The sequence below is a fragment of the Lutra lutra genome, chromosome 3 (assembly GCF_902655055.1).
Source record: "Lutra lutra chromosome 3, mLutLut1.2, whole genome shotgun sequence".
In the NCBI taxonomy this organism is placed as follows: domain Eukaryota; kingdom Metazoa; phylum Chordata; class Mammalia; order Carnivora; family Mustelidae; genus Lutra; species Lutra lutra.
In genome coordinates this window covers 27,006,014-27,024,587 of record NC_062280.1, presented here as the reverse complement: position 1 = coordinate 27,024,587, position 18,574 = coordinate 27,006,014, and the positions used below count along the sequence as shown (strand labels likewise).

The following is an 18,574-nucleotide window of genomic DNA, read 5'->3' as shown; positions in this document are numbered from 1 at the left end:
TCCTTCAGCCTCGAAGTCCACCCATCACGAAACAATGCCCTGTGTGGCCAATGACATATCTGCTGTCACAGCTCTCCGCTCAGGAGATAAGGCCAGTGGAACCCCCAGGGCGGGCAGTTGCCCACTGGCTGCATTGGCTAAGCAGCTCACAGTGACGGTTAATACAAACCCCCAGGCTGGAAGGCCAGAGGCCTGGGCTGCGGCTGCTGCGGCCACAGGCTCCCCTTCGGGGACAGCTGTGCACTCGAACTATTATGCCCCCATTTCCTCATAGAGGGATGCCTCCTGAGATTCCTCCTGGCCTTCTAAAACTTCAGTATTCCCTTCATAAGATGGAGTCGATAATCCTACTACTTAGAAGACTGCCATGAACGTCTAATGACCAGCCAACAGATGTGCGAGTCCTCACTTCTTTGAAGACTGACCCGTGGGAAGTAGAAACACGTTTCTGAGGCCAAGCAGAAACGGATGGAAGACAAAACTGGTGCTGGGGACAGCTCCTGGAAACCCTATTTGCTCCGACTGACACCCACGCCTTCCGCCCCACAACCACGCGCCTGCGCACCTGGGGCATTCAAGTCCCCTGTGTCCCTTACCCCTGGATTCCAGAACAGCTCGGCGAACACCACCAGGTCAGCTGAGGTGAAGGTGAGGCCCATGTTGGCCGCGGTGATGGACAGCACGGCCACGGCGTGCTTCTCGAACAGCTGGAACTGCTGGCACAGGTCCTCGCGGTCAGCGGAGGAAGTGGAGCCGTCGATGCGGATGTGCGGCACGTGCTGCGGGGACAAGGAGGGAAGCGAGGTGGGCAGCACCGGGGCGGGGGACTCAGCAGGGGCGGCTCTGAGGACACAGCCACGCTGCCGTTCTGGCTCTGACCTGCCACAGCATTGAGTCCTCCCCTGACTCTGCTTTTGGAGCTGCTTGTCTTCTCATTTCGGATGGAAATTTGTGTTGAGAGACTTGCAGATTCCCATTAGTTTAAGCGAACATGCAGAGATTCCTTGCACATTGGGCCCACTTTCCCCCAGTGGTAGTATATTGTGAAACTATAGTATATCACAACCAGGAAATGGACTTTGATACGATGTACCAGTCTTATTCAGATGTCCTGTTTTACTTAAACTCATATGTGTGTATCCTACCAGTGTTATCACTCATGTGCAAGGAATCTCTGTCACAGTCAAGACATTGAAAAGTTAAGGGGCACCTGGCTGGTTCAGTCAGTAGAGAATGCGACTCCTGATCTTAGGGCTGTGAGCTCAAGCCTGGTGTTGGGCACAGAGCTTACTTAAAAAAAGAAAAGGGGTGCCTGTGTGGCTCAGTCAGTTAAGCATCTACCTTCAGCTCAGGTCATGATCCCAGGGCCCTAAGATCGAGCACTGAATTGCATTGGGCTCCCTGCTCAGCCTGCTTGTCCTTCTCTCTCTGCCTCTCTCCTTGCTCTGCTTGTGCTCATTCTGTCAAATAAATACATAAAATCTTAAAAAAAAAAAAAAAAAGAAAGAAAGAAAGAAAGAAAAGAAAAGAGACACTGAACAGTTCTAACACCAAAAGGATTCTTCTGTGGCCCTTTTACAACCTGAGTTGAAGGTAGATGCTTAACCCACTGAGCCACGCAGGCGCCCCTATCACCAATCTATTTCTGCCAGGTGCTCTCTTCTCAATGTGTGTGATAATCTTTTAAACACAAAGTTTTATATCCTGCTTTTCTCCAATAAACACTATATTGTAGGGGCGCCTGGGTGGCTCAGTGGGTTAAAGCCTCTGCCTTGGGCTCAGGTCATGATCCCAGGGTCCTGGGATAGAGCCCCATGTCCCCATGGTGAGCTGTCTGCTCAGCAGGGAGCCCGCTTCCTCCTCTCTCTCTGCCTGCTTCTCTGCCTACTTGTGAACTCTGTCTGTCAAATAAATAAATAAAATCTTTAAAAACAAAACACTATATTGGAAATAAACTAAATTATTAAGGTTTTCTAAAATATATTTATTAACGTCCATATATTTAATTATGTGGCAACAGTATAATTTATCCATTTGTGTATTTCTTCATATTTGGGAGATTTTTTTTTGTTTGTTTTTTAAAGATTTATTTATTTGAGAGAGTGAGAGAGAGAGAGAGAATATGAGTGGGGGGAAGGGCAGAAGGAGAGAATCTGAAGCAGATGTCCTGCTGATCACAGAGACTGACTGGGGGCTCGATCTCACAGCCCTGAGATCATGACCTGAGCTGAAACCAAGAGTCAGAAGCTTGACCAACTGAGCCACCCAGGTGCTTCATTTTCACTAAAAAAAGATGAGCTGGCGAACACCCATCAACAGGTGAATGGATAAAAATCATGGTATATGCATACAACAGAATATGACTCAGCAATAAGAAGGAATGAACTGATGACATGTGCAATAACAGATATGAATCTCAGAGTATGTTAAGAGAAATCAAATTTTAAAAAAAGAGTACGCACTGAATCATTCCACATTTATATAGAGCCCTAAAAATGCAAATTAGTTTAGAGTGACAGAGCAGATCTGTGATGGCCTGGAGATGGGAGGGCATGGAGAAATGGGAGGGATTTCAAAGGGCACAAGGAAACTCCTGGGGCCAACAGACACATTCACTATGGGCTTGAACTCACAAGTCTGAGATCAAGATCTGAGCTGAGATCAAGAGTCAGATGTATAACCAACTGAGCCACCCAGATGCTCCTTCACTGTCTTGATTCTTACCAAACTACACTCCACATGCAGTTCATTGCCTGCCAAGTATATCTCTATAAAGCTATTAGAATTAAAACATGTTTCTAGGATGGATTAAAATAAACGTGCTCATGGTTCTTTGCCCATATTTGGTTATTTCCTTAGACTACACTACTAAAAATCAAAGTACTTTGACAAAGGGAGACTTAATTTAAGGATCCTGATATTATCGCCAAATTGCTTTCCAATAAGTAATGTCTGAGCACGTCCAGCTTGCTGCACTGTTATCAATGGTAAGGGCTGCACATTTTTTTCCAAATCTTCTAGAAAGATTTATTTTTATTTATTTTTTATTATGTTATGTTAATCAACATATAGTATGTCATTAGTTTTTGATACAGAATTCCACGATTCATTGTTTGTTTATAACACCCAGTGCTCCATGCAATACGTGCCCTCCTTAATACCTATCACCAGGCTAATCCATCCCCCCACTCACCTCCCCTCTGAAACCCTCAGTTCGTTTCCTGGAGTCCACAGTCTCTCATGGTTCATCTCTCCCTCTGATTATTCCCACTTCATTTTTCCCTTCCTTCTCTTAATGTTCTCCATGCTATTCCTTATGTTCCACATACAAGTGAAACCATACAATAATTGTCTTTCTCTGCTTGACTTATTTCACTCAACACCCAAAAAATAGATAATCAAGTCAAAAAATGGGCAGAAGACATGAACGGACACTTCTCCAAAGAAGACATACGAATGGCTAACAGACACATGAAAAATGCTCAACATCATCAGCCATAAGGGAAATTCAAATCAAAACCACACTGAGATACCACCTTACACCAGTTAGAATGGCAAAGACTGACAAGGCAAGAAACAAATGTTGGGGAGGATGTGGAGAAAGGGGAACCCCTTACACTGTTGGTGGAAATGCAAGTTGGTGCAGCCATTTTGAAAACAGTGTTGAGGTTCCTCAAAAAGTTAAAAATAGAGCTGCTCTATGACCCAGTGATTGCACCAATGGGTATTTACCCCAAAGATACAGATGTAGTGAAAAGAAGGGCCATCTGTACCCCAATATTCATAGCAGCAATGTCCACAATAGCCAAACTGTGGAAAAAGCCGGGATGCCCTTCAACAGGTGAATGGATAAAGAAGATGTGGTCCATATATACAATGGAGTATTACTCAGCCGTCAGAAAGGATGAATACCCACCATTTGCATCAACATAGATGGAACCGGAGGGGATTATGCTAAGCGCTGCACATTTATAAAACCTCTGCTGATGTGATAGGTTAATTTTCATTTATTTGATTTTCAGTGGAGTTGAATTTTTTCATCTCAGGTTCTTAAAGGCTCCTGTGATCTTCACGAAGTTAAGAATGATGGATCTACATTATTATGTTTTATGGCTGAACAGGCTCTTATTTAACAGAATACCTATTAACAAACACTTAGGTTTATAATTATTTGCTATTATAAATAATAACATCACTAATCTTATAAATAAATCTTTGGTCTCATTATTTCCTTAGGATAAGTTCCTAGAAGAAGAGCTTGGAAAAATTTGAGTGTGCCTTAAGTTACTGCCAAATTGCCAAGAAAAGTTACCAAATGTATGAAAACCCCCCCATGGTCTAGCCACTGTGTATATGTGTGAAAGAACAGATCCATAGTTCTAGGTAATTTAAGCCAATTTTCTCCTTTGTGATTTCTTTCACTGTTTTTATGTGTAGAAAGTCTTCCCCACCCAGTGATCAGCTATATATTCATCTATAGTTTCTTCTAATGCTTTATGGTCTTAATGAGCTTTGGTTTGTCTGAGATTTAATAAATAGTGAAGCTGAGTTTCATTTAAGTATTCCACCCAATTACTTAGTCAATTACCCAAACTTTATTTGTTGAATAAATTAAGCTTAATTTTTGATGACTCCTTGATTATACTTTTTCTTAATACTACAGGACTATTCAACTAAAGAGTTATTAATACTGAAGAGGGCTGTCCATTCTATTCCACCCTTCTGACCACCATTTCTTGGACTAGCATGGCTGAGTTTTATAACAGATTTTAATATCTGGAGGCACAAGTCTATCAACATTTTTCTTGTTCTTCGAAGTTGTCTTAGATAGCTCTCCTCCTTATTTTTGAGACTCCTTTAGCATAATAATATAAGGTTCCTTCCCTTAAAATACCCAATTGACATTTTTATTTGAATTGAGTTAGACCTACAAATTCATTTGGGAAGGACCAGTATTTTACAGTGTTTGCACTGGAGCATGGCCCAAGTCCCTCCAATTCATCAGTCTCTACACTCTTTTTGGTGAGGTTACTATTAGGTGCTTTATATGTTTTTGTTGCTCTGAATTTGATCTTGTTTTCCACTGTATTTACTAATTAGTTATAGCTGGTACATTAAAAAAGCTATTTATTTTAGTATATTTATTTGGAATCTAGGTACCGTATTAAACTCCTACGCATTTTGATAGTTTTCTAATTAACTGTCTTGAGTTGCTTGAATATAGTGACAGCTCTGATTTTTCCTTTCCAGGGATCATAGCTTTTAATTCCATTGGCTGGCTTCCTGGATCACAGCATATACAAAATTCAAACCCAGGTGTATTAATGAACCACCTCTAAAATTCTCAGGAAAAAAAAAATCACAGGAGAGTATCTTTTTTTTTTTTTTTTTTAAAGATTTTATTTATTGGGGCGCCTGGGTGGCTCAGCGGGTTGAGCCGCTGCCTTCGGCTCAGGTCATGATCTCAGGGTCCTGGGATCGAGCCCCGCATCGGGCTCTCTGCTCGGCGGGGAGCCTGCTTCCTCCTCTCTCTCTGCCTGCCTCTCTGCCTGCTTGTGATCTCTCTCTGTCAAATAAATAAATAAAAATCTTTTTTTTTTTTTTAGATTTTTATTTATTTATTTGACAGAGAGAGATCACAAGCAGGCAGAGAGGCAGGCAGAGAGAGGAGGAAGCAGGCTCCCCGCCGAGCAGAGAGCCCGATGCGGGGCTCGATCCCAGGACTCGGAGATCATGACCTGAGCCGAAGGCAGCGGCTCAACCCGCTGAGCCACCCAGGCGCCCCACAGGAGAATATCTTTATGACCTTAAGTAAGGAAAGATTTCTTAACTCACTCATAAAAATTAAAAACCATATAGGAAAAACTAATAAACTTGAAATGTATTTCATTTATAACAACTAAAGCAAAAATTAAACTTTGCTCAATAAAACTTCAACAAAATGAAAAGAAAATATTGTTAATTGATAGATACCCAAAACTTATAAAGAATATTTCTTTTTTTTTTTTTTAATAAGAATATTTCTAAATCAGTAAGAGAAAGATCATCTAACAGGAAAACAGGCAGAATATTTATAGAAGACACCCTGAAATCACCACTAAACATATAAAAAGACATAACTGTGAGTGGTAGTCAGGGAAATGCAAATGAAAATAAGAATGAGCTGAGATTTCATTTCACTGGCTTGGCAAAAGTAAAAAGTCTGATAATACTAAGTGTTAGTGAGCACTCAGAACAGCAGGAATTTCCAAATGTTGCTGGTGCAATTACAAATGTGAATTACCACACCTTGCAGAGAAATCTGACAATACCCAGTAGAGCAGAAGACAAGCCTGTCCAATGGTTGTGCAACATCACGCCTGGACATGCCCACATGCATACACATGTGTGTACGTGTGCATGTACACACATGTATGTGACAGTATTCATATAATAGCAAAAACTCTAAGTAAAATTCCATGTCTCTCACCAGGAGAATGGATAAACTGTGCTACAGTTACCCAATGAGATCCTATTCCTCAGTTATGGCGGATGACCTATAGCTATAATACTACACGGAAAAATCTCAAAAATAGCATTGAGCAAAAAGGCAAATTTCAGGATACTCACACTATGCTGCCATTTACATATGTTAAATACATAGAGGAGACTATATATTAAGAATACATACTTTTGAGGGGCGCCTGGGTGGCTCAGTGGGTTAAAGCCTCTGCCTTCGGCTCAGGTCATGATCCCAGCGTTCTGGGATCGAGCCCCGCATCGGGCTCTCTGCTCGGCAGGGAGCCTGCTTCCTCCTCTCTCTCTGCCTGCCTCTCTGCCTACTTGTGATCTCTGTCTGTCAAATAAATAAATAAAATCTTTAAAAAAAAAAAAAAAGAATACATACTTTTGGAATAAAATATGACAACATGGAGAAAAGGACTAGGGACAGTGGTTACATCTGGTGGGGAGGACAGAGAATGAGTTAGAGGGCTGCAGAGGGGCCTAAGTATGTTATTACTTAACATACACACTTTGAAATAAATATAGCAAAACACTTAATTTATTAAATCTATAAAATCATAAATATTGAAATAAATATAGCAAAACAATTTATTAAATCTGGGTGGAGAATATGTAAGTGCCTGCTGTATGTTTCTCTGTACTCCTCTCTATGTTTGAAACATTACAGGGGTGCCCTTAAAAAAAAAAAAAAAGCAATTTATGGTCCTAAATTTAACCAAAAATGAAAAGGGAGGTAAAAATACAATGTGTTTAAACTGTCCTGATTTAATTCTACATGCAGAAACTGGTGAAGATCGGGCAACATTTCCATAACTATTACAACTTCACAAGTTTTGTTTATTTGATGTGTTTCGTTTTAATGAACATCCTTGGAAATCTTTCTGGATATTTTTCATTCAATGTAGTAAGGACCACAAACTCAATACTGAAGTCTGCATGTAGCCCATGTAGAATTAATGAAGCCACTTTGATGGTGCTAAGGAAGAACAAGAGGAAGAGAGGAGGGTATTCAAGCAAATACTTGTTTCCACACAAGAGAATTTCCGCTATCTCCTTTCTTGACAATCTTGTACTTATTTACAGAGTCATGAAAGAGCTCCTGGTCCCAGCGGATCCTTGTTTTGTTTTTTTTTTTTAATATTTTACTTATTTATTTGACAGACAGAGATACAAGTAGGCAGAGAGGCAGGCAGAGAGAGAAGAGGAAGCAGGCTCCCCACTGAGCAGAGAGCCCGATGTGGGGCTCGATCCCAGAACGCTGGGATCATGACCTGAGCCGAAGGCAGAGGCTTTAACCCACTGAGCCACCCAGGTGCCCTGCAGTGGATCCTTGTTCTTAAAGCAAGGCTCCAGCACTATCTGTAGAGGGCAGGAAGATGTTCAAGGACACTGCTGGGAAGTATCCTGACCCGAGTGTTGTTCTACAAGCGAGAATTCTTTGGAAAGTCTTCGGCAATGTTTCTGGAAACATCACCTCACTTCTTTGGTTCAGACCTGCCCTCAACCTGCTCAGAACAACTCAGCAGCCGACACACAAACAACAGAAGCATCCTGTGTTGAATTTCGAAGGAAGCTTACCTTTCTCTCAAGCTCTGTTGTAATTGCACTCAGGACTACCTTGTGGTGTGCGAACACTAGAAACTTCTCTCTCCCACTTTCCAGGAGGTCCAGGATGTATTCACTGCGTTGGACAATGAGAGCACAATAAATTTAATATATACTTGTCCAGCTGAAATTATTCCACTGCATCTTTACCAGACACCTTCGAGGTAGCTGCTCTCCCCTGCCCTTTCCCTCTTTCTCTGAGAGCTGACCTCTCACCCCCCTTCCCCTCAGGCCAAGTCACCTGAGTAGCAGCAGCCAAATTAGGAGCTGCTCTGTGCAGAAAGAGTTCTTCCCTGCTTTTAAGTCATCTCCCATATGCAGATAAATCAAAGTATCGTTCCTTTTTATGTGTCTCTGATATGTTACTGAAAGTTTCTTACTATCTGGGATCACAGAAGATACATACCAGTTTTCACTTTCGCTGCTACTATCAATATAATGTGTTTTCAATACAAATTGAAATGTCACCTAAGAACTGAAAATGTCTAGGCAGGGAATTAGGGGACTTTAGACAGTAATCAAATTTCTGGAAGTGTAATATTGAAACATAAATAATAATACTGAAGAGATAGTCGGGGAAAGCTCCCCAGCTCCCTCACACAGTGGATGGCAAGCTACAGGGCCACCAGCTAAATCGGTGGTAAGGGAATTTTTTTCTGAGGCAAAGGAAGATGGAGCGAAGAGCCTTATTTGCTTGCTCTTTATTCTCCCCTTGATTTACTTCTCTCCTGCATCACTGTTTTTTTCTTGACTCCCCCCCCGCACCATCTTCAGCCATGGCCTTGAAGGAGGGCAGCTATGCCAGGCCCTGGAAGGGGTGGGGATCACCCAGTCGGCAGACTCTGATGGCTTCCCTGGGATTAAGGCCCTGCAGGAGGTTCACAATCCCAGGACAGGTCACTGTTCCCACACAGGCAACGGGCAGGTAAGCCTCCTTGGACACAAACAGTAGGTCCAGGATATAGTCACTGCATTTGACAAGAAGGACTCACTTGGCCCGAGGTGATCCTCACATGTGGGTGTGTCTGGGCACAGAACAGACACTACCCTCCTTGGAGAAGGACAAAATCTCAAAGGTTTCCTGTCAGGCAGGTGGTGACCCGTCCTCTAAGCATCTAAGAGTTATTTTCAAGCAACACTATGGTCAACCAGGGAATGGATTTGAGTTCAATATGTGAATAGTTGTACTAATAGAATCTACTTTAATTAGTTTGAGAGACATAAAATTTGCCATGATATAAGCAAGAAAGTTTATTGCTACAGCATCAAAAAGTCACGAGGCCATAAAATCAAGTTGGACAGCTCATTAACAACTACAGGTCCCAGTCTTCCTAGTTCCTCTCTCCCCTCTACATCTCAGATGTAGCTTTTTATTCCTATCCTTCCCGAGTGCCTAAGTTACCAGGCTGGAAATATCTGCCTACCACAATACCACTGGCTTTTATATCAAAAGATGCCCATTAAAATGAAAACAAATGAAGACAGCAAAAAGAGGAAGAAAAACAATTAGCAAAGGAAATTGGGGTTTTAAGATTTATAATCTAATTTCCACTTAAGAGTTATGTGACTCTGAGGCCCAGAGATATACATGAAATTTACTTGGTCTCTGCATTTTTTAAAAATGGGGCCAGTTCGACTTACTTGACTGATCTCATAAAGAGGCTATAAGTGTGAAATGAGTTAGCAGATGTCACAAGTGGTTGGAAATTAGAAAGCACTATACTATTTATCACAGAATTTTGAAAAAGTATGTGCAAAGTATGTTATAGATGGAATTTTACACACGCCCCCCGCATATCTTGTTGAAATAATAACCCCAAGGTGAGGTTATTATAAGATGAGATCTTTGGGAAGGGGTTAGGTCACACAGGCAGAGCCCTCATGAATGAAATCAATGTCCTTATCAGAGACCCCTCCACAGCCCAAAGAGCACCCTCGCCCCTTCTGTCAAGGAGGACAGGGCGAAGATGGCTGTCTGCAAGCCAGGAAGAGGGTCCCCACCAGATACCACATCTGCTGCTGCCTTGACCTTGGATTTCTCAGCCTCTAGAAGCGTGAGAAAAAAATTCTGTTGCTCAAGCCACTCAGTGTATGGTATTTTTGTTACAGCAGCCTATATACACTAAAACCAGGTAGCACCCAAGTTTATTTATGAGGTGGCGGAATGGCCAGATTTAAAATTTCCAAGAGAAATGGGTGGTTCTGGGCCCAGCACTCAGTAGACCCTGAATTTTGTAGGTCATGAGCAGAGAGGGCGAGGGAAAAGGATCACACCCTTGCCATCTGTTCTTCAGCAGCTCGTGAGCAATGGGTTGGTGGGGACAATTCTGATGAGTTTTGGAGAGAGAAGTTTCCAGGTTGTAAAACCACATCTGGAGTTCATTAGTCTCCTAACTGTCTCATAAATGAAAAGGGCAGTGCCCCGAGGGTGAAGGAGAGCTGGCCAACATTCAGCAGTCTTTTTGGGGTGTGGGGATCTGAGATTTGAATCATGTGGTGAGCGCACTCTCTTACTGTATTTAGGGGTGCAGAGGGAGAGGCCGGAGAGGCTGGGGGATCTGGAGGCTGAGTGAGAGGGTGGGATAGGCTGTGTGTGTCTCAATTTATCCACATATCTTGGTCCCCACAGCCAAGCTGGCACCGCTCAACCCACGCTAAATTCATTTTCATTGTAATTAAATCACTTGGACCATTATCCTGCCAGAGTCTCACATGAATGTTAAACAATAAAAAATCAGGCAAATGCACGTCATGAGAATTGCCTCAAGTTTCTACCACAGTGAATATTTGAACATGAGTGGGTTTTTCCTTTCTTTGAGAAAGGCAGACAATTTTTCAAATCAGTGAATACATTTAAGAAGAGGAATTATGACTTCAGCCTTAGTTTAGAAGGCGGAAGGAAAACTTCAGTGTGACAACGGCCCCTTGCCCGTATCTTCTGAACAAACTTTGACAGTTGCCTTTTTATGTAGGTAAATAATGGCTGAGACATGAAGTCTTTGGAGAATACCAGAGACTCCCCATAAGGCAGCCTTCTTGGTCTTCTATGAAACTCCTCACTTGTGTCTCTAGGCAAATGACCACAGATTTCCAACTAAGGGGAAAAGCTCACTTTAGTGTTTGGCTAGCACTACCCTCCTTGTAAGTGGCGGCAGCTCTAGACTACTGGTTAAGACAGGAGCTCTCAGGGACCCCAAACTTGACTGGCAGTGCTCCCGTGACAGGCCTTGCTCTGTGGCTGAGGAGGCTATGCTGTCCTGAACTTTATACCGAAGGCAGCTAGAATTCTAGGCTCTAATCCTTTCTTGCAGAGCAGCAAAACCATTCTGGCAGACTAAGGTAATAGGTATTTCTTTTTAAAGACGAGAGAGAGACAGAGTGTGGGAGGGAGAAGTCGACACTTGGTGGCCACTTACATGACAGATGGGATTTTAGCTTCAGCTGTTCTGTTGAAGAAGAGAAGGAGGGCTTCTTTCTGCTGCCGTTTCTGTAGAAAGAGAAGTCTCGGGTTGAAAGTCTCCCAGTCTGTGAACCCTGGGATGAGCTAATGTAACTATCACCGCCTGGAGCTTTACAAATCCTAATGCCAGGTATCGGAGCTGGGAAACCCTGACTTATCCACTCAGTTGAGTCAAGCTACAGGAGCTGTAGAGACTCTAGTGTGTCACTGGAGACATGGCGATGCAAGTACTCTGTCAACTCCCAGCAACTGCTGAGAACAGCCAGTAAGACCAGCAACATGAGAGCCCTTGGGAAAGGCGTCTCAGCCACGCTCCGCCGTCCACACAGGCCCAGAGGATCAGCTGAAATGCTGTGAACCACTTCCTACAGCCGGCTGACAGCTTACGCACGACACTGGCCCAAGCTACTTTCTGCCTCCCCTTTTCTTCTGCCATGTTGTGTCCATACCCAACTGACGAAGCTTCCTTCTGTCCAAGACTTACTGAATCAGTTCCAACTGACCCCAACTAGTCTCTTCTAGTAACATCTCAAAACCATTATTCACGTGTCTTTAGGCCTGGCTCCCATGTTAGGTCATTGACCTTCCAGGAGAAGAAACCATGTTTTCTTTACAGTTGGCATCTAAATAAATACTAGTCAAGGACGCTAGCACAGGAGACAGACAGTTTCACAATATTATGAGAAAACATTTACTATCACTCTGGGCCCCCAGAGATGACAGACACCCTTACCATCACTGGTAGTGTGGCTCTCTCCTTCCACTAGCAAGTGTGGATTACAGATGCCTTTGGGGCCTGGTGAGGCCACTGACTGACACGATAGCTCCTTCATGTAACACAGAAGGGAGCCCACAGCTATAAGATCCGTGGCTCTGAAGCCAGGCTGCACCTTAAACAACAGACACCACAGGTGGTGGGACAGGCTGCTTGGTCCAAATGGCTTTCCGCCTCCCACCAGTGTCTTTCCTCGAGGACCTGACAAGAGACAAGGAAGATAACCTGCAACCACAGAAAGCTGGGGGGCCACCGCCAGGCTAGTGGGGCCATGTCATTGTTGTAGCAGTGGTGGTTGCCTTGTGACAGAGGTCCAGCTGAACTCTCCTGAGAACTCTTGTTGGAGATGCGACCCCATGACAGTGTGTCTTAAACTCTTTCTCGGCTACAGACCCAGTATAGACTCTGATGAAGCTCTGGACACACACGACTCTTCCCTTCTGCACAAAGGGCTCACAGACATTCTGAGGTGCATTCACGTCTCCTTTAAGGGTCCCTCACAGCAGGCCAGGCCCTCTAACATAATGTGCTCCCTGGTAGGATACACCAAAGGGACAGAGCCAGGTTCCCTGGCGCTGACCTCACCCGCACTGGGCATGCCTCAAGGAGAGTCGTCCCGTCTTCACACTGACTCCCGTGCCCTTCAGAGATGACCCCTGCTCCCGTGAGGTCTTTCCCTCTCACCCTCACTCGCTCCCGCCACACCTGCTAAGCAGAGAAGGAGAGGGAGGAACAAACAGATGGGCGAGCGGCATAAAGAATGCTGAGAAACCTCTCCTGTTTGAGATTCGCCACTGAGCGCGGATGAGGTGTGGGGAGCAAACCCCCTATCACACTCGGCTGCAGGGTCGGTCTGGGGGGCACCTGTGGGATGCTTCCAAGTGTGCCCAGCCCTGGGGCACAGCAACTCACTCCTTCACGTCTACCCTCACCATACAGTCCATCTTCATAAATTCCTATGGAAGCTGCCTTCTCAGTGTCTGGTTACTTCGAATAGGGAGCTGATAACCCAAATGTCCAACTCAAAATTACTGGCATAATTCTAATATGGCCATGGGAGAAAAACACATATTGTGCTTAAAAGGAACATTTAACGACACAGAGAAGTGCTCAGGATGGAGTTTTGTAAACCGTTTTCCTCCCCACCTGATAGATGTTTATAGGGTATCAATTCTGCTTTTAAAAATGTTACTTATTATACACGTAAAATTATATCTGTATCTATGTATAAGTGTATACATAAATAATGCATAGTTTAAAGCAAAATATACATACATTTTATAGAAAAACTACCCAAATGACAGATGCCAAAATTATATGATATAAAAGACAGGTGACTCTTGTTCACAGAACAGCAATAAGAAACACTTAATCAATGTTTCTTTTTTTTTTTTTTTTTTTAAAGATTTTATTTATTTGTCAGAGAGAGAGGGAGAGAGAGCGAGCACAGGCAGACAGAATGGTAGGCAGAGGCAGAGGGAGAAGCAGGCTCCCTGCTGAGCAAGGAGCCCGATGCGGGACTCGATCCCAGGACGCTGGGATCATGACCTGAGCCGAAGGCAGCTGCTTAACCAACTGAGCCACCCAGGCGTCCCTAATCAATGTTTCTTTTAAGTACTTTTCTTCACCTTTCAGATTTTATGCAATAGACAGCTATTTTAATGTAGGAGAGATCAATAGTTTTATCTTAAAAAAAAAACAAAAAAAAAAAACGCAAACCTCCCCCAAACTGAGTAGACACAATACTACTGCATTAATGATCTCACTTCTGCCAGCCATGGGCCAGGAAATTTCAAATAACCTGTGTTCTTTGTTCCTAGGCTTTTACTAAATTAGATCCACTGGGGTTTTGAATTTATTTTTTCTGCTGGAATTTGAATGCATTGTCGAACGGCAGAAGGGTGAACTGATACTGTCACCAGAAGTCTGTGTGGACTTGTTCTATTTTTCTGTTTCTGGTCTTGCCGATCAAAAAATTACTATAGACAAAAGAGGATTAGAGTCAGCTTTTCTTAGCCTGTGAAGAGATAGCTATTATTTTGGCTGAAAATAAGAAAGAGCTTTCATTGTACATTATATTTTATAAATGGGCCGCTTCACCTTGGCTTCTGTGATTAAAAGCTTTTGAAAAAATGTCTTCCTCCAGATGGGAAGGTGTGAGGGAAGGAAGAATCGCCCATTTCAGCTGCACTGGGACCACCACCAAGGGCAACTCAGCAGGGAAACTTGGGGCTACAAAGTAACTTAAAAGTGGGAGGGGCAACTTTCTGTAGATTCACAGGCTTTCCTGACTTGCCTAAAACCATAAAACCACCAACCCCTGTTTTCGCTTTTTCAACTCAGGACTTCACAGCCAGTCCCCAGTGGAAGGGGTGACACCCCACTGGAAGGGGTGTCAAGGGCTACCTGGCTGGACTTCCAGCTGGACTTCAGGGAGGGTGTTGCCTCCAATCAGATCCACAGCAGATAGATGTACTACATCAGTGGCTTTGGAGGAAGAAAGGTTCTAGCGGTCCAAAGGGCAAAGCTCCAAAATTCATTTTCTACTTGGATGTTGGATCATAAAAATGAACTGACATTAAAGAACACAAAAGGGAACCAATTTATTAAGGACTTATTGGAAAGAATGTATTATCTGTCTTCAGCGTCACACCGCAGGTTATCTGTACTGACTCAGTTTCTCTCTTTTAGGAACCAACTCCTAATTTTCCCAAGATGCCAAGAAAACAGCAACTCCCAAGAACTGGGCTGAGAAGAGCTCAAGACCCTTTCTTTGCTGGAGTCTTAAATTCCACTGCAATCGAGGTTTTTCATAATCTGCACAACAGTGTACAACTCTGGGGTGAAGAAGCAGAGAGAACAACCACCCAGCAGAAGGGACTCAGAGTGACTTATGCTGCCCTTGGGGACTTCTCCAGCGCCAGGCCTATGAGGTACATTATAGCTCCCCTTTTTAGGTTAGGAAAATATCAAAATATCCCAAAGAATTTAGGGGATTTACATAGCTACTAGAAGTTATAAAAATACCCAACATTCCTGATTTCCATGGCTTAGCCTAGTAAATTTCACATTATTGCCTATAAACTCAGCAATCAAACTCCAGGTTGCATCTGAAATCATCTTTAAAAAGAGCCCCCTAACCTAAGGGAAGGAACTATATAAACTGGCAAAAAATTTTAAAAATGCTTTCAAACCTTGCTGCACTAAGTTAAAAATTTCCACACCTTTTGAGCTACATTGCACAATTTGAAGCTGCCCCCTGGCCACTCGATACACTGTTCCTCTTCAGTTTAAATGCCCACTGACCCCTTTTTCTGTGGTCTACACTGGCTGGCCTCTGCCTAGTTTGGGAGGGAGACCAGGGATAGGTGAGGAGGTCCTCTGGGGAATTCCACAGATATCGATAGGCTTACTTCCACCACACACACAAGCAACTAAAGTATAAAATAATTATAAACATTCAGATCTTTGCACCTAAAAATATCCCACATCTGAATTTTTCCCATTAATATTATATTTGCTATACTTGTTCACTGGTTTTCCTGATGGCAGAGTTCACTCGTGGGCAACAGTTAGTAGACATAACAGATTTAAAAGAATTATAAGGAAAAGCTTAAAACTGAGAAAAAGGATTTCCATTCAGGGGTAGGGGTGGCTCAGTCGGTTGAGCGGCCAACCCTTGATTTCAGCTCAGGTCCTGATCTGAGTTGTGAGATCAAGACCCAAGCTTGGGATTCTCATTCTCCCTCCCCCTCTGTCCCTCTCCCCAGCCCTCACTCTCTAATAATAAGTAAATCTAAAAAAAAAAAAAAAAAGAATTTCCATTCATTGAATTTTTATCCCTAGAAATTAGAAAAAGATGTAACACCAGCAGTGATTTTGGCAACAGAATACCTGCTTCTCCTCGGGTTCTCCTGAAATACAGTTTGAGAACCACTGGTCCATGTCTCCACATCAGTGGTGGATGGGGAATATTGTTAGAAAACCCCACAGCAAAGAGATTATGCCTGCTCACTTCTTCCAGACTACCCAGATTATTATATATAATACACCATAAACTACATACAGCTTGACAACTTACCAGTGCATCTTCTACCCTACACTCTTGTTTCTTAAAAGTTAAAGTTACCCAGTGGTCTTGCTCATAACATGGTAAAATAACATAAAAAACCCCACGCATTCTGTCTCTTGTCATTCTTATTTATTTTGTGCTCTCCCAGAAGACTGGGATCTCATCTTGATGTAACTGTCTTTATACGGGGTAATAACAAGCCCAGATAATGCTTTATGATAATGTCAAAAAATGTCAATGACTGTTATTTTCTTGGCAATGAAAACGGCAAGGTTTTATCCCAAAAGGACAGAAATGGAGCTAGTGTAAATTACTTTACCGCACTTAGCACAGTGTGACACTAAAGACAGATACAAAAGTGTTTTGAAAAGATAAAACCACCATAGTGTTAAGACCTTAAAATGGAGGGGTAACAGGCTTGGTTACAGCCTCAGTTCTGCCATGGAGCAGCTGTAAGACTTTGAGGAAATCACATTCTCTGTGGGCCTTAGCTTCCCTTTTCTATGAAATGGGGATACCAGCTCCTTGCCAACCATAAATGACTATAATAAGGATTAAGGGCTAAGAGGATTTGAAAACCCTACTTTTGTTATATAAGTGTCGATTTGTTATTTTGATTTAAAGAAGGTTAGGGTCGCCTGGGTGGCTCAGTGGGTTAAAGCCTCTGCCTTCGGCTCAGGTCATGATGCCAGAGTCCTGGGATCGAGCACCATATCGGGCTCTCTGCTCAGCGGGGAGCCTGCTTCCCCCTCTCTCTCTGCCTGCCTCTCTGCCTACTTGTGATCTCTGTCTGTCAAATAAATAAATAAAATCTTAAAAAAAAAATGTTAAAAGAAGGTTAACATATGTAACAAATATTCCTAGAACTAATTTTTAACTGTTACTAGACTGAGTAACAGTTACTAGACTTTAAGGCATTCCCAAAAAACACCACACATAAATTCCAGTTGTCCTTGGGACATTCTGAATATACATCACCATTCTTTTTTTTTTTTTTTAAAGATTTTATTTATTTATTTGAAACAGAGAGAGAGATCACAAGTATGCAGAGAGGCAGGCATAGAGAGAGAGAGGAGAAAGCAGGCTCCCCGCTGAGCAGAGAGCCCGATGCGGGCCTCGATCCCAGGACCCTGAGATCATGACCTGAGCCGAAGGCAGAGGCTTAACCCACTGAGCCACCCAGGCGCCCTATACATCACCATTATGCAGTTGCCATGGGGTTTACTTTTATGACCATCTGTCAATAGTGATCTACACACATACAAAACCACAAACGAGGAAGAGATTTTGGAAGCAGACTAGGTCGGCTGAAAGATGACATGGGCTCACTATCCTTGCCCAGGAGCGTGGGGAAAGGCCCGGGAATGCCAAGTTCAGAGAACTCTGGGTAACCCCTGCAGACCCCCTCCCAGGAAGGAACAGCTATGGACACATGGACTTCCAAATCCCCACCTCAAGCCCCAGACTCACAGTTTTGTCCGTGGTGGTCATCTCCTTGGCCGCGGCATCCAGGGCAGCCCTGGCCCTGGTGCTGATCCGGCCGGGGGCAACGACTACCATCTTGCGCTGCTTAGGCGGGAGCTGGGCAAGGACGTCGCTCTTGAGGCGTCGTAGCATGACTGCCTCCTCCAGCAAGAGCTTCAGCTCGCCGAGGTTGGAGGAGCCTGAGTAATCCCATCCCCAGGGATGCTGTGAAGGGAGAACCAAGACACACAGCCAGTTAGGTTCTCCTAGGGCCAAGCTAACCAGGCTGCAACCGTGGCGGGCTCATGAGGACCTCTCCCTGTGGCTTTGCTCAGAGAATTTCAGGTGGCTCTAAAGGATGAATGAAACCTTATATAATACAGATGGGAATGAGGAAGAAAAAGAGAAAGTCTGGAATAAAACGAACTAAAAACATCTATCTCGGTATTCTACACGCTGAATTTTCCAGCAGCAAATTCAAGACGCTGAGAGCTCCGGTGTCCATTACATTTAAAAACAAACAAGACGCTTTGCTTGTCAGACTACTCCTGTATTCTAAATAAGGAAATCGTCTTCCCCAGGGCTTATCCTGAAGTCCACTGCATGTGGTAATAAATCATGTTTTTTCAGTAATAGCCTTCTTTGAGGAGATGTATTGAGATTTACGAAGCTGCTATTCCTCAGCACAAGCTGG

The 18,574-nt window shown here is 43.4% G+C and overlaps 1 protein-coding gene across 6 annotated transcripts in view; it reads right to left on the bottom strand.

The window, feature by feature from the left end:
- SMARCAL1 (SWI/SNF related, matrix associated, actin dependent regulator of chromatin, subfamily a like 1) overlaps positions 1–18,574 on the bottom strand; it is a 59,894-nt gene that overhangs the window by 5,420 nt on the left and 35,900 nt on the right. For all 6 annotated transcript variants that reach the window (XM_047721002.1, XM_047721005.1, XM_047721003.1 and 3 more), the window contains 4 exons: positions 17,887–18,105; positions 11,526–11,596; positions 8,083–8,185; positions 597–779 (listed from right to left, as the gene is read on the bottom strand). In XM_047721002.1, the coding sequence (XP_047576958.1) occupies positions 597–779; positions 8,083–8,185; positions 11,526–11,596; positions 17,887–18,105 (576 nt within the window). The remainder of the gene's footprint in view (positions 1–596; positions 780–8,082; positions 8,186–11,525; positions 11,597–17,886; positions 18,106–18,574) is intronic.